Here is a 13,669-nt window from a genome sequence, read left to right as displayed (position 1 = left end):
AAACTGCTGTAACTTGAGGACTACCTGAAATTACCAGAAAACTTGAAATACAAAGACTGAAATCATTGTATAGTACAGCTTAAAATAATTTCCTGATATCTCCTTGTTAAATCTTTACAGTTTTAGCAGAAGTTAATCCAATACCTACGGTCTTTCCTTTTTGGCATTTCAAAGTTAGAATAGAATAGAATAGAATAGAATAGAATAGAGCTAGAAGGGACCTTGGAGGTCTTCTAGTTCAGCCCCCTGCTCATGCAGGAGAATCTATACCATCTCAGACAAGTGACTGTCTAGCGGCCTCTTCTTGAAAATCTCCAGTGATGGCGCACCCATGATTTCTGCAGGCAAGCTGTTCCACTGGTTAACTGTCCTCACTGTTAGGAAGTTTCTCCTTAATTCCAGGTTGCTTCTCTCTTTGATCAGTTTCCAACCATTGTTTCTTGTCCTGCCCTCTGGTGCTTTGGTGAATAATGTGACCCCCTCTTTTTTGTGGCAGCCCTTCAAATACTGGAATACTGCTATCATACTGCTATTTCTTCTTTTCTTTAGACTAGCCAAACCCAATTCCTGCAGCCGTTCTTCGTATGTTTTAGTCTCCGGGTCTTTGATCATCTTAGTTGTTCTTCTCTGAATTTTTTCCAAACTCTCAACATCTTTTTTGTGATATGGTGACCAAATTTGGCTCGATTACTTGATGCCATCTACAGTATATGGGCAGTAGAAGCCTCCAGAAAGTAAAGCCTCCATGGCTGAAGAAATTGTCCTGGAATGTAATGAAGGTTCATTTTTCCTCTAAGTTAGAGAAAACTTCCCATTGATGAAGAGTATTTCAGGTTCTAATATAATCCAAGTAATCTATTTCAATTCCCAAAGATCTCAGTAGTTTATAGAGATTGGCCAATTAAGCTTTGCTTCAGCACAAGAATAATTCCTAGGTGGCTTAAAGGAAAATGATAATAAGTATTAGAAAAATATCTAAGAAACCAAGGAAACAAGAAAAACTCACGACCTTGCAGTTAGCTACCATAAATAAATAAATAAATAAATAAATAAATAAATAAATAAATAAATAAATAAATAAATAAATAAATAAATAAATAAATGAATGAATGAATGAATGAATGAATGAATGAATGAATGAATGAATCTAAAGATTAAGAGCATCAGTTCTACTCTGTCCACTTTATACATCTCTTTATTCATCTCTCTATCCACAGCCATTTCTCTTTTTGTCTCTCTCTGTCTATCTGTTTCTAATCTCTTCCTTTGCATAAGAGTATTTTTTCCTTTTCACCCAAGAAGAATATTTTAAGAATTCTATGATATTTTGCATCTTGATTGTTATATAATTTACAAATTATCAACCCTGAATGCAATATTGCAAGTGTCGTCTTACCTGTGCAGTATAAAGTGGTAATAACACTTCCCATGATCTTGATACTATCCTTCTACTGATGCAGCTTAATTACTTCCTTAATTTGAACAGCAAATTGTTGGAAGTCAGCAGCCACCCTCTTAGAGAAAGAAATATTTTTGGGAATATTAAAACGGCAGAATATTATATTTCCCCAAAGGAATAATAGAAAAATCTTAGGGGATGCAGAAACAGCCCAGTCTCTCCCAGGTAGAAATTGAGCAGGCCAGCTCTGTAGAAATGCAGATTTGATAATCCTATTCAGAAAGACTGGGCCACCTATTCATAACTAAAAGGCCTTTAGCCACAGCCCCAGAGAAGGTTTGAGCTGATGGGATTAGATGGGATTAGACTCCAAGGAACATGACCTTTAGGAGGATTAACCCACCACCATTAGAACACCAAAAGGGCACATTCAAGCTCAGGTCAAAGTTTACTGCACAGGAACAGGAATAACCTCAAATACAAAGCCAAAAGAAAGCATAAAAACCTATCCTCCTCCATTTTTTCAGCTACCCCAGAAAAATGCTGTGTCACTGAAGTTTCTGGCAACTCAATAAACTGAACCTTCTTTCCTAAGCAGTCTCCATTTTGTTTATTCCTGGCTTGGACTGGATCTGATGATTTTTCTTTCAACAAAATGTTATGCCAGACATTTGTACAATAAACTCCTGAATTAGATTATAATTGAGAATATTTTAGCTGAGGAACTGGGTAGCTTTGAAGCAAATTATTCCCATTTGGACCATGTGCCATAACTTTTACAGGAAAATATACCTTTAGAACATGTTCAGGGCTTTATACTCCCTGAGTATAAAGACATATACTCTCTGTTATATCTGTCAACTAGTATCCAGACCTAAATAATAGCAGAAACTGAAAAATTCCTTTATAGACAGATAACTCTTTTTCTAATCTACAACTATCTGAAAACTCCTGCCTGAAAGTATGATGGAATAGGCATTAAAACTATGCATAGGAAATAGATAGATAGATAGATAGATAGATAGATAGATAGATAGATAGATAGATAGATAGATAGATGGATGGATGGATGGATGGATGGATGGATGGATGGATGGATGGATGGATGGATGGATGGATGGATGGATGGATGGATGGATGGATGGATGGAGGGAGGGAGGGAGGGAGGGAGGGATGGATGGAGGGATGGAGGGATGGATGGATGGATGGATGATAGATACCCTTTATTGTAATTTTTTGTACTGTGGGCACACTGGCACACATTAAAAATGAAATTTAGTTGCTTGCTCTCAAAGTGTACACATACATAACACACATTTAAACATACTATATACAACATATAATAACAATAATAATAACAATAACAATCTAGTCCAACCCCCTGCTTAGGCAGGAAATCCTATATATTTTCAGACAAATGGTATGTGTATAGACCTACATCCTTACATATAAGTAACATATAAATAGTAATCACTGTCCATCTTGAATACATAACGAAGAAGGAAGCTTTAGAGTTCACAAGGTTAATGCTGTATGGAACAAAACTGTGACTGAATCTGGATGTTCTGCTTCGGATACCACAAAGCCTCCTCCCAGAAGGTAACAAAGAAAACAGGTCATGAAGAGGATATGTAGTGTCCCAGCCAGTCTTGCGGACCCCGCTCAAGCAACGCTTATATACTATGTCCTGGATGGAAGGGAGGGAACTGCCAATGATCTTTTCCTATCAGAATAGTTCTCGGACAAGGTTGCATTCTGGCGCCTTTATTATTTAATCCATTTATTGATCATTTTGTAGCCAAATTTATTAATCCAGCTTTTCATCCTCCAAAAGTGGGAAGTAAGCACATTTCTATTTTCTTCTAAGATGATGACCCATTACTTCTCTTATATACACAGACTGATTTGAAACAGGGTTCTCTGTGCTTATTTACTGCTGCAAAAGAATGTTCTAAAATGGTTATTTTGAAGCTAAGCTCAAGCTACCTGTAAGGCCCTCTAATATGTGTGGGTGGCAATCATATAAAGCAGCTTCCAACTTTCTGTATTTGGTATCTACAAGCCACAAATGAAGTACTAAGTCCATTTTATATTATTCTTGAAACACAAAAATCTGCTTCAGCTCTTCAATCTTTGTATTTCACAAAATTTGCTCAATTTATATCCAAGTGTTAAATATGTCTTTCAGCTAAGCCAGTGGTTCTCAACCTGTGGGTCGGGACCCCATTTGGGGTCGATCGACCATTTCACGGGGGTCGCCAAGCAAGGCTGTCCGCCATTTTTTTTGTCCACCATTTTTTTCCCCTTTTCCGGCGGGTGCCTTACCTCCCTTGGGCTGGGCCAGCTGGTGGTCGGCTTGCTCCGTCTCTGCCGCTTGCCAGCTACGCCTCGGCCGGCGCAGGGGGCGGAACCACGCATGCGCGGCGCTCCCGGGCAGGGAAAGTCCTCGACTTATGACCGGTTGGGTAGTCCTCGACTTACGACCGGTTTAGTCCTTGACTTACGACCGGTTGGGGTCACGGCATTAAAAAGGTTGAGAACCACTGAGCTAAGCTGTTTGAGCACAACTTTTTTTCAGGCTTTGTTTGTTTGTTTGTTTGTTTGTTTGTTTGTTTGTTTGTTTGTTTAAAGATCTATAGACTATATTCCAGGACTTCTGCACTATGGAACATGGTCTTGTATTGGAAGTCAGTCTAATACTGGACCAACTTCTTCTTTTTTTAACAAGTTTTTATTGGTTTTCTAGTTTTACATTTAAGTATTTAGAAAGCAGTGTGGTGATTGGGTAGTCAATAACAGAATCTTTAGTACATATCTCAGGTTACATCATCAAAAAATTCCTTCTCTATTTCCCTTAACATTTGCTATATCATATTTAAGCTAGTAAATTTGTAATTATAACAAGCTCAGTTAAAACATTTATCAATATATTTTTGCTTATACATATCCATGTCCTGTGTTTAAATTTTACCTAATTTTTAATTTTTAATTACAGTATTCCAATTTAACCTTTAATATCCATAGTATTTAGATTTCGAGTAACCCAAATTTCCTTTATTTCACTACATAAAAATTATAATATCTAAAATACACCTATTACTTACTTAAATGTATTCTTATTTTATTTCATAAACATTTTCTATTTCCCATCCTAGTACATCACCACTTACTAATGGAGTATCCTTTATTGTCTCAAATCCATTGTCTGTGTTATCTGGGCTAAACAATTATTCGAAGCTATTTCCTAATAGTTAATTTTCATTTCCCTTATAAATCTAAATTCTCAATATTAGGCCAATTACTCCCTTATTTTTTTATCATTTTCCAACAATAGTTAAATCTAATAATCATATTTCCCTTCATCTCAAAATTTCCCTTTAGCCCATTAGTTGAGACATTAGGATGCTCTCTAATAAATCAAAAGACCCCATTTTTAAAAATCTAACTCTAGCTTTCTTTTTATGCCAACCAGGCTTCCATACCAATGCCTTTAGATCATCAGATAAATCTCCCTTCATTCTTGGGCATGTTAGTTGGATCAAAGTTATCAATCTAGTTATCAATTTTCCAGAGGAATTGGCCCATTTATGGTTGTTAAGTTGTCGCCCTGGTGTCCCAGATACCCATATTTGTTCTAGTATATTTGTATTCAATTCAATCTGGTCTTGTTCCTCAGGTTTCTCTGGTGTAATTAGAAAGTCATGTCCAATTTTATGATTGTTGTTTGGTTGTCTAGGTTTTCAGTAGGCTGTACTTGAACTTTAGCACCCTTGATCTTGGTATTACTTTCTTCCACTTCTATTGTTTTTTGAATTGTAAGTTCTTTGGTTGCAATCAGGGTTTTGCTTTGTAGGTTTATGCTGGCACCTTTGTCTTTCAGTCTAGCTTTAATTAACTCAGTAGCTTCAAGAATTTTTTCAAGTATAAGTTTCTAATTAGCCAAAATTAGTTGCTGGTCCTCCTCCATTTCTGACATGGTTATAAATGGTCTTTTAGTGAAGGCTATTTATTAAGTGAGAGTCAGTGAGTATTCATCTCCACAGTCCTAAAAAGCAATTTCATCGCCCAGCTGTTCTCTCAGCTTTTAATCTCTTTTAGATAATACCAAGGACAGATCTGGGCTATGAGCAGGTCTTTTTGTCAAGAATATTCACTTGCTGTACCAAGTTTTGCCACAAGATGTCCTCAATAGCATTTAAAATCTTTTTCAAATCCAAAGCCAAGTTTTTGTCCAATTTAAGTTCTTTTTCATCTTTTTTACGAATAGATAGAGTAGCAAATCCCCATGAAAGTAGGAACTTTTTGGGTCCCTGAATATCAAATACATGCAAATCCAATTATTTAGTTGTTCTTTTCAAGGCTTTATGTCCCGGAGGTAGACAGACGCCACCATTTTAGAGCTGGGAGGAAAACATTCCCTTCCCTCTCTCCTCACAGGGGGAAGCAATTAAGAAGCTTTTTACAGGAAGATACTTGGGGTACAAAGAAGGTAGGGTCTCACCCAATTCCTCCACGGTGCTTTCAAAGTGCTTGTTAGTAATTTTGGCCTTGGCTGGTAGCGGCTTAGTGATGGGCCATCAGTTCAAATTGTTGCCCGGGATCAAATGGGAGGGCTGCTGCCCTTTCGCGATCACTCGGGAGTCCTCTTCACGCTCGTCGCCCCTCCAGGGCAACTTCAGACACTTTTCAGGGTCCCCCGGCGCGAGAAAACCAGATGGCGGAGGGAGCGATCACTCCGCACGTCCACCAGCACTGCGATCGCAAACCGGAAGCCTAAAACTGGACCAACTTCTAGGTCTTCTTGGCTACAGTTTTTTTTCCAACTGGGTTGGCTCATTGCACTCAAATCATCTCTAAACTCATTGGGGCCAGATGTTCCTCCTTTTTTAAGTGTAAGGGACAGATAGAAACCTTCAAAAATAAAATGTCTTTGATGTTATTAAAAGCCCTCAAAGTAGCCACAAAATGGATCCCTCCCCCCATATAAAGTCACTCGGAGTAACCTGAGTTGGGCGGACATATGAATTTGCTTATACAATACATAAATAAATGTATACGGAAAACATCTATATTCACCTTGCCCCAGATGTGATAATTTACAGGTATTATACATTTCTGCCCAGCTCTCATAATAGAAAAATTCCAAAAGCTTCTTGCCCTATACATATGGTCTTCTCCATCCATTTTACTTTATAATTTAGTCTTTAGTTTTATTATTAAGAATCAGTTTAGGATATTTGATCCTGGATGGATCAGAGATAATGACTGTAAAGGAATATCGTGAACTTTCTGTGGATTAAATACAATAATACAGTGGTGGCGAACATATGGCACGGGTGCCAGAGGCGGCACTTAGAGCCCTCTCTGTGGGCACATGCGCCATCGCCCCTAGGCCTTCAGCTGGGTTTTATAAAATCTTTTCGCTTTAGGCCTACGCCGCCGTGTGCAAAAAAAAAAGGTTCAATCAGTCAATTTCAACTTCTCGCGGGGAAAAAAAAGATATGGCAAAATTGGAATTGATTGATTGAAGCTTTTAGTCCCACCCAGTCTGCGGTTACCACTGCAGCCACGCCCACCCAATGGGACATGCCCACCCAATGGGCCACACCCACCCGGCACTCGACGATGCATAAGTGGGTTTTGGGTTTCAGTTTGGGCACTCAGTCTCTAAAAAGTTCGCCATCATTGCAATAATAGATTGTTAACAGAGGCCTTTGAAGTTTAACTTTGATGTTGGATTTACCTGACAAAACTGCTTTTTAAAAAAATAGTAGATAGATGCTAGATCAAATTGGTTGGGTAAACAGAGATGTAGAAGTTCATAAATTGTGGAACTGTTTTGCAAGGGAGGAAATGACTATTGTTGAAATATATTAATCAGCATTCAACTGGTTGAGGGGGACAATCTATGTATATATTTTGTTTTTTCTTTTTATGCAAATTTTTCCCTGTTTAGTTTTCTTTTCTTTTAGATTTAGTATCTTAACCTTGGGAATAAAATTTTAAAAATGAAAAAAAAATAATTTAGCCTGCAAAGTTGACAGAAGTTCAATGGTATTTATTGATAATGGCTAAATATGTTAACTTTTGACATGCTGTGAAGAAGCTACTATTTAAGGAAATGATGCCCTGGAATTATTGAATTAAATGTAGTAATTAACCCTTCTTCTTTATTTCTCAAGAGAATTCCAGTAGCCAGATTAAAACATTATATCAATATTGACTTAGAAAAAAGCAGAGATGGAGGTAGAGATATAAAGAAGGATTCATGTATGTGAACTTGAACTCTTATTAAGTACATTTTATGTTACATTATGGAGTGGCTGATTAATTGAGGTCCTGCTTCTCAAAAACTGAATGGTGAAATAAAAATTACTGCTGGATGTCTCAAATAGCTACATTTTATACTGAGATGTTGATATTCATTGCAGCAGTTTTAAACATTCTTCCTAAGGTAATGCCCATTTTTCCTCTCCCCATCTGCAACATCAGTAGTAGTCCTCTTCCAACTGTTCACAAGTATTATCAGTCTGGAGATTTCATCATTTCTGCCATCATTTATCAGATCATTTTTCTTTCATCTGAGATCACTTTTCAAAGTCTTCCTTCTCATGAATTGCTTGATCAGTATCTGTAAGTATTTCCCTTTTTTCACATTTGTGCTACTGCTTCTTCTACTGCTGGTTGGTTATTTTACTACTATTAGAAATTGCAATATTTAGTTGCTTCTGAAATCTAGAGCTCTGGAAAGACTCTTCCAGTGTTTTCAGGTAAATATCAAAAGGAAAGAAGCAACAGCTTGGCACCATATTTTGCTCTATTTATCTGAATATGGCCAAAGAAGGACTACAATTACTATAGTGGAAGTTCTCTGAAGGTGATCCACAAAGATGCCATGGATAAGGAATGAAAGCTCTCTGTGAAATTCAAGGTAATATTCCACATTCACCCTATCAAGTTCCTTAGGTAGGACATACATTACAGTGAATGAAGATGGTATAGTTCCACAATATTCTAAACCAGACTTGAAATTATTTAAGAAGATTAAGACCATATAGATGTCCCTGAAATATGATTTTCCCATCTTCTTTATTACTTTATTACTTATTACTTTGTAAAGAAAGATTCCTTTGATAATCATCTTACATTTATTTCTTTAAACAATACTGATTAGGTTCCTGTCCCAAGTACATAGTCAATGGAATCTTTCCCAATAATGTCTATTTAGTTTGCCAAGAATAATAAGAATCAAACAAAGACAGCCATTTATACATATTTGAAGTCCATAATATAACAAAATCATCAAATCAAATGATGAAACCACTTCCAAGCTTCCGCCAAGCTTACTTACTTTGACATTGGAGTTTAAATTGAGGCAAAACCTATTGATTATATACATGCAGTTACATGAATTTTCTTTCACAGAAAAATTCAGAGTCTTCTATATAGATGATGTCATAGATGTAGGCCATATAGATGACTTAAAAATAAACTACAGGAGTTTTGATTCACCTTTAGTGTCCTGTCTTTTACTTCATCAAGAAATGAAGCAGAAATCTCTCAGGGGTTTTTGAGAACCTATTTCAATCTTTCACAGGTCTATGGTGGAATATCTGAACTGATTTACAACCTATGAAATTAAGACAAAACTCAAATTTAAGCTAATTGTGGAATATTTTGTCCCTAAAATATAACTGTTCCCCCTTCACTTGACTCTTCTTTGAGATATTACTGCAAATGTTCCATTATGAAAAATCCTGACAGAGCAATTCTACCATAAATCTGACACTCACTAGATTAAGACAGCTAAAGAGATCATAGACCTGGGTGCAATTCCCCTTTTTCTAACTAACCATGATTAGGTCATTTGAAACTCCTTTTTGAAACTCATACATTTTGGACTATCATTTGGTAACCATAAGGGTTACCATAAGGGTCCAGGAGTCTACAGCAAACAATACACACAAACTAAATGTGTTGCTGTGATGGTGTGATTCCAAAACCATACTTGGAAAACTGCATCCAGCTTTGGTCACCACAATGTAAAAAAAGATGTTGAGACTCTAGAAAGAGTGCAGAGAAAAGCAACAAAGATGATTAGGAGACTGGAGGCCAAACCAGAATAACCAGAAGGAATTGGATATGTCTAGTTAATGAAAATAAGGACTAGGAGTGACATGATAGAAGTGTTCTAATATCAAAGGGGCTGCCACAAAGAAGAGGGAGTTAATTTATTCTCCAAAGCACCCAAAGGCAGGACAAGAAACAATGGATGGAAATTCATCAAGGAGAGAAGCAACCTAGAACTAAGGAGAAATTTCCTGACAGAGAGAAGAATTAATCAGTGGAACAACTTGCCTCCAGAAGTTGTGAATGCTCCAACACTGGAAGTTTTTAGGAAGAGATTGGACAACCATTTGTCTGAAATGGTATAGGGTTTCCTGCCTGAGCACGGGGTTGGACTAGAAGATCTCCAAGGTCCCTTCCAACTCTGTTATTTTGTATTCTGTATGTTGTAAAACAAGAAAATTGATCTGCTATCAGATTCTAAAGAAAGAATATATCAATGTGTTTTATTACTCTCACTGAAGGTTCCTCACTCATAATTACCAACACACTTTGGCTTTGGCATTTGCTGTAAAAGAGATCAATGAACATACTAGAATTTTACCCAATATTACCCTTGGTTTCCACATTGCTACTGACAATTCTTTGGAAAGCACAACATATCTTTTAGCAATGGAACTTCTCTCTACAAAAGGCAGATTTATCCCAAATTACAAGTGTGATATCCAGAACAGTGCAGCAGCAGTGATAGGAGGACCACAGAGAAAGACCTGTCTCAACATGGCAATTATATTGCATAACTATAAGTTGCCACAGGTAAGATATAAATATGGATCAAAATAGGAGAAGTTATTATTTATTTCACCAAGCCAAAGAATGGAGAATACAGAATTTATTCCTGATTTCATTTCATATATTAATTTTAGATGCCATTTCAGAAAGTATCATGATAGAACTAAAGTATTGTAATTTATCTTCTTCTGAAGATTTTTAGAAAGGTTTATTAATATAATATATTTATTTTAAGATAGAATATGCCTCCTACCCCGTCCTCTGCTTACCTACAACCCCAAAGGACCTCATGATACTTTTTTTCAGAAGTATCTCAAATGCTTGAAAACTTGAGCAAAGAAGTTGATCCATTTATGAGATCAGAAGGAAATAGTCCTCTACTGTTTTTTAATGCTGACTATATAGTTCTAAGCTTCCAGATCCACATACATTTAGAATTATTTCTTTGATGAAATCCTTTATTTCAAATTATTTCTTTGATGAAATATATTATTTCCCCCCATGTATTTAGATCACATATGGCTCAGCTCCCTTGATGAATAATGAAGCAGATGTGGGTTTTTTCAACTGGATGTTCCCAAATGAGATGCATCAGTTTAATGGAATACTACACTTACTGTTACAGTTTGGATGGACCTGGGTTGGTATAGTTTCTATGGATGAAGACAGTAAACAGAGGTTCATTCAAAAATGGCTTTCCAAGTTTTCTGAGAGAGGAATCTGCTTTGACTTTATGGGATGTATCAACCAAATGATGTATGGTAATGAAGCTGCTGAAATGATTGAAGAGACAGATAAAGTATATCAAGTCATCATGGGGAGTACTGTCAGTGCAGTAATCTTGAATGGTGAAATTTGGACCATAATGACTTTGAGAATAATGATCTATTTATTAGATTCTGATGATATTTCCAAGGAGAGAAAATCCAAAATTTGGATCATGACAGCCCAGATGGAATTCACCTCCATCCTAATGCAAAGACAGTTGCCCATTGATTTTCTCCATGGTGCTTTTGCCTTTGCAATTCACTCAAAGGAGCTGACTGGATTCCAACAATTTATGCAGAACAGAAACCCAAACTTTGACAAAGAAGATGGTTTCATTAAGGATTTCTGGAAAGATGCATTTGAATGCTCATTCTCCAGTGATGTTACAGATGAGAATACTGAAAGGGTTTGCACTGGAGAAGAGAAGCTGGAGACTCTTTCAAATTCTGTGTTTGAGATGACCATAAGTGGACATAGTTACAGCATCTATAATGCAGTCTACGCTGTAGCATATGCTCTGAAGGCCTTGCACTCCTCCAAACTCAAAGAAGGTCAAATAATGAATAAAAAGAGATGGAAGCTCTTCCTTCAATCATCATGGCAGGTAATGTTGTGCAATGCAGAGTTCAGGATGGTCATCAGGGTGCAACCCAGTGTCTGCATTTCCTGCATCAGATGAGGAGAACACATCTTTCTCCTTCTGTCCTGGCCATTTTTTACAGAGGCACAATTGACAGTGTTTTAACAAACTGCATCACTAGATGGTTGTTTCTCTGTGTTATATAATATATGTGGGTATATGCATAATATACCCACATATATATATATATTGTGTGTGTGTGTGTATAATTAAAATAAACGGTGTTTGGATCAACAACTTAAGATATGCTGATGATACAGTTCTGCTTGCCAGTAAGCATGAAGACCTTCAGCTCCTCATCAACAGAGTCACAGAAATACAGAAAAATACGGCTTGAAGCTTAATACCTCAAAAACCAAGATCATGGTCGTCAGCAAACAACCCGTTAATTTACTACCAATAAATTCAGAAGGAATACCACTAGAAAAAGTTGAAAGGATCACGCACCTCGGTTCTAATCTACATGAAAGCTGGGACATGACCGTTGAAGTAAAGACAAGGATAGAAAAAGCCCAAACAGCATTCTTCAAAATGAAAAAGGTCTTCTGCAGTCACGACATAAGCCTAAGACTGAAAATCAGGCTTGTCAGATGCTGTATTTTTTCTATCCTGCTCTATGGAGTAGAGAGTTGGTCTCTGACAGAAGGCCACCTGAAGAGACTAGAAGCATTTGAAATGTGGATTTACAGGCAGCTGTTACGTATAAGCTGGGTTGACAAGATCAGAAATGAGGAGGCGATAAGTTTCCTGGGAAAGCCAAGGGAAATCATCAAAACAATTAAAAAACGAAAATTAGAATATTTCGGACATGTGATGCGACACCCAGAAAAATATGGCATACTCCACTTAATCCTCCATGGAAACATTGAAGGCAAAAGAGGTCCAGGCAGAAGAAGAACATCGTGGCTTCAAAATCTAAGGGATTGGTTTGGACAAAACTCAGCAGCACTTTTTCGTGCTGCTGCTGATAAAAACAGGATCGCCAACATGATCGCTAACGTCCGATAACAGATATGGCACAAGAAAAAGATGCATAATTCTGTATTTATTTATTTATTTATTTATTTTTGCCATATTTATGTAGTGTATATCGGAGGTGGTGACCCTTTGAGAGCTGTATGCAATTTTATTTTAATGTATGCCAATTAGTGTACATTAAAAGCGACAATAAAGTTATTAATTATTCATTATTCAATTGATCAGAGTAAATGACCTGTGGGACTTTTCACTTTTTCAGTTTTGTGATGGAATTCTCATTTTAAATATTTTCAACTATAATATTTTAGTTAAGCAATAGGTTACAAATTGCATGTGACAGAGAACATATTTATCTTCCAGTTTTAAATACTATAAACTGATGCAAAATTTAACAGCTTATTTTTAAAACATAGTCAAAATTAAAAAGAATATACTGAGATTTGCTGGTACTATTTAAAGAATGCTGTTATCCTTCCTTCCTTCCTTCCTTCCTTCCTTCCTTCCTTCCTTCCTTCCTTCCTTCCTTCCTTCCTTCCTTCTTTTCTTTAGCTCCACCATTATTTGCAGAAAGTCTCCTTTAACAATAGTGCTAGTGAAGAAGTTTCTTTTGGCCCCAATGGGGAATTGCTAACTGGATTTGATATTCTCAATTGGGTCACATTCCCAAACAAGTCCTTTTTGAGAGTCCAAGTTGGAAAGATCGATCCCATGGCCTCCCCAGACAAGTTCCTCACCATTTCTGCAAAGGATGCTGTTTGGCCCCCCATATTTAAACAGGTGTGTCTCATTTCTTACTTTTTAGGAAACTATTTAGTGACTGACATATGCCAAGCAATGCTTAAAAAATAAACAATTGGATAAAGCTACTTAGCAGCCTCAAATAGATGAAATAGCCTGCAAAAACTCTGTTTTGGAAATGTATTTCAAATATATTCTGTCTGTCTATCTATCTGTCTCTCTGTCTGTATCAATCCTCTCTCTCTCTCTCTCTCTCTCTCTCTCTCTCTCTCTCTCTCTCTCTCTCT

General features: G+C 36.9%; 1 protein-coding gene across 1 annotated transcript in view; it reads left to right on the top strand.

The window, feature by feature from the left end:
- Positions 1-7,856: 7,856 nt before the first annotated feature.
- LOC114922960 (vomeronasal type-2 receptor 26-like) overlaps positions 7,857-13,669 on the top strand; it is a 9,928-nt gene continuing 4,115 nt past the window's right edge. Inside the window, exons 1-3 of the mRNA XM_029285226.1 lie at positions 7,857-8,032; positions 9,991-10,282; positions 10,770-11,630. Coding sequence (XP_029141059.1) covers positions 7,857-8,032; positions 9,991-10,282; positions 10,770-11,630 — 1,329 coding nt within the window. The remainder of the gene's footprint in view (positions 8,033-9,990; positions 10,283-10,769; positions 11,631-13,669) is intronic.

The sequence above is a fragment of the Protobothrops mucrosquamatus genome, unplaced genomic scaffold (assembly GCF_001527695.2).
Source record: "Protobothrops mucrosquamatus isolate PMUCROS unplaced genomic scaffold, P.Mucros_1.0 scaffold1428, whole genome shotgun sequence".
NCBI lineage: Eukaryota > Metazoa > Chordata > Lepidosauria > Squamata > Viperidae > Protobothrops > Protobothrops mucrosquamatus.
The sequence above is the reverse complement of the archived record's forward strand: the minus strand, read 5'-3'. Positions and strand labels throughout refer to the sequence as shown.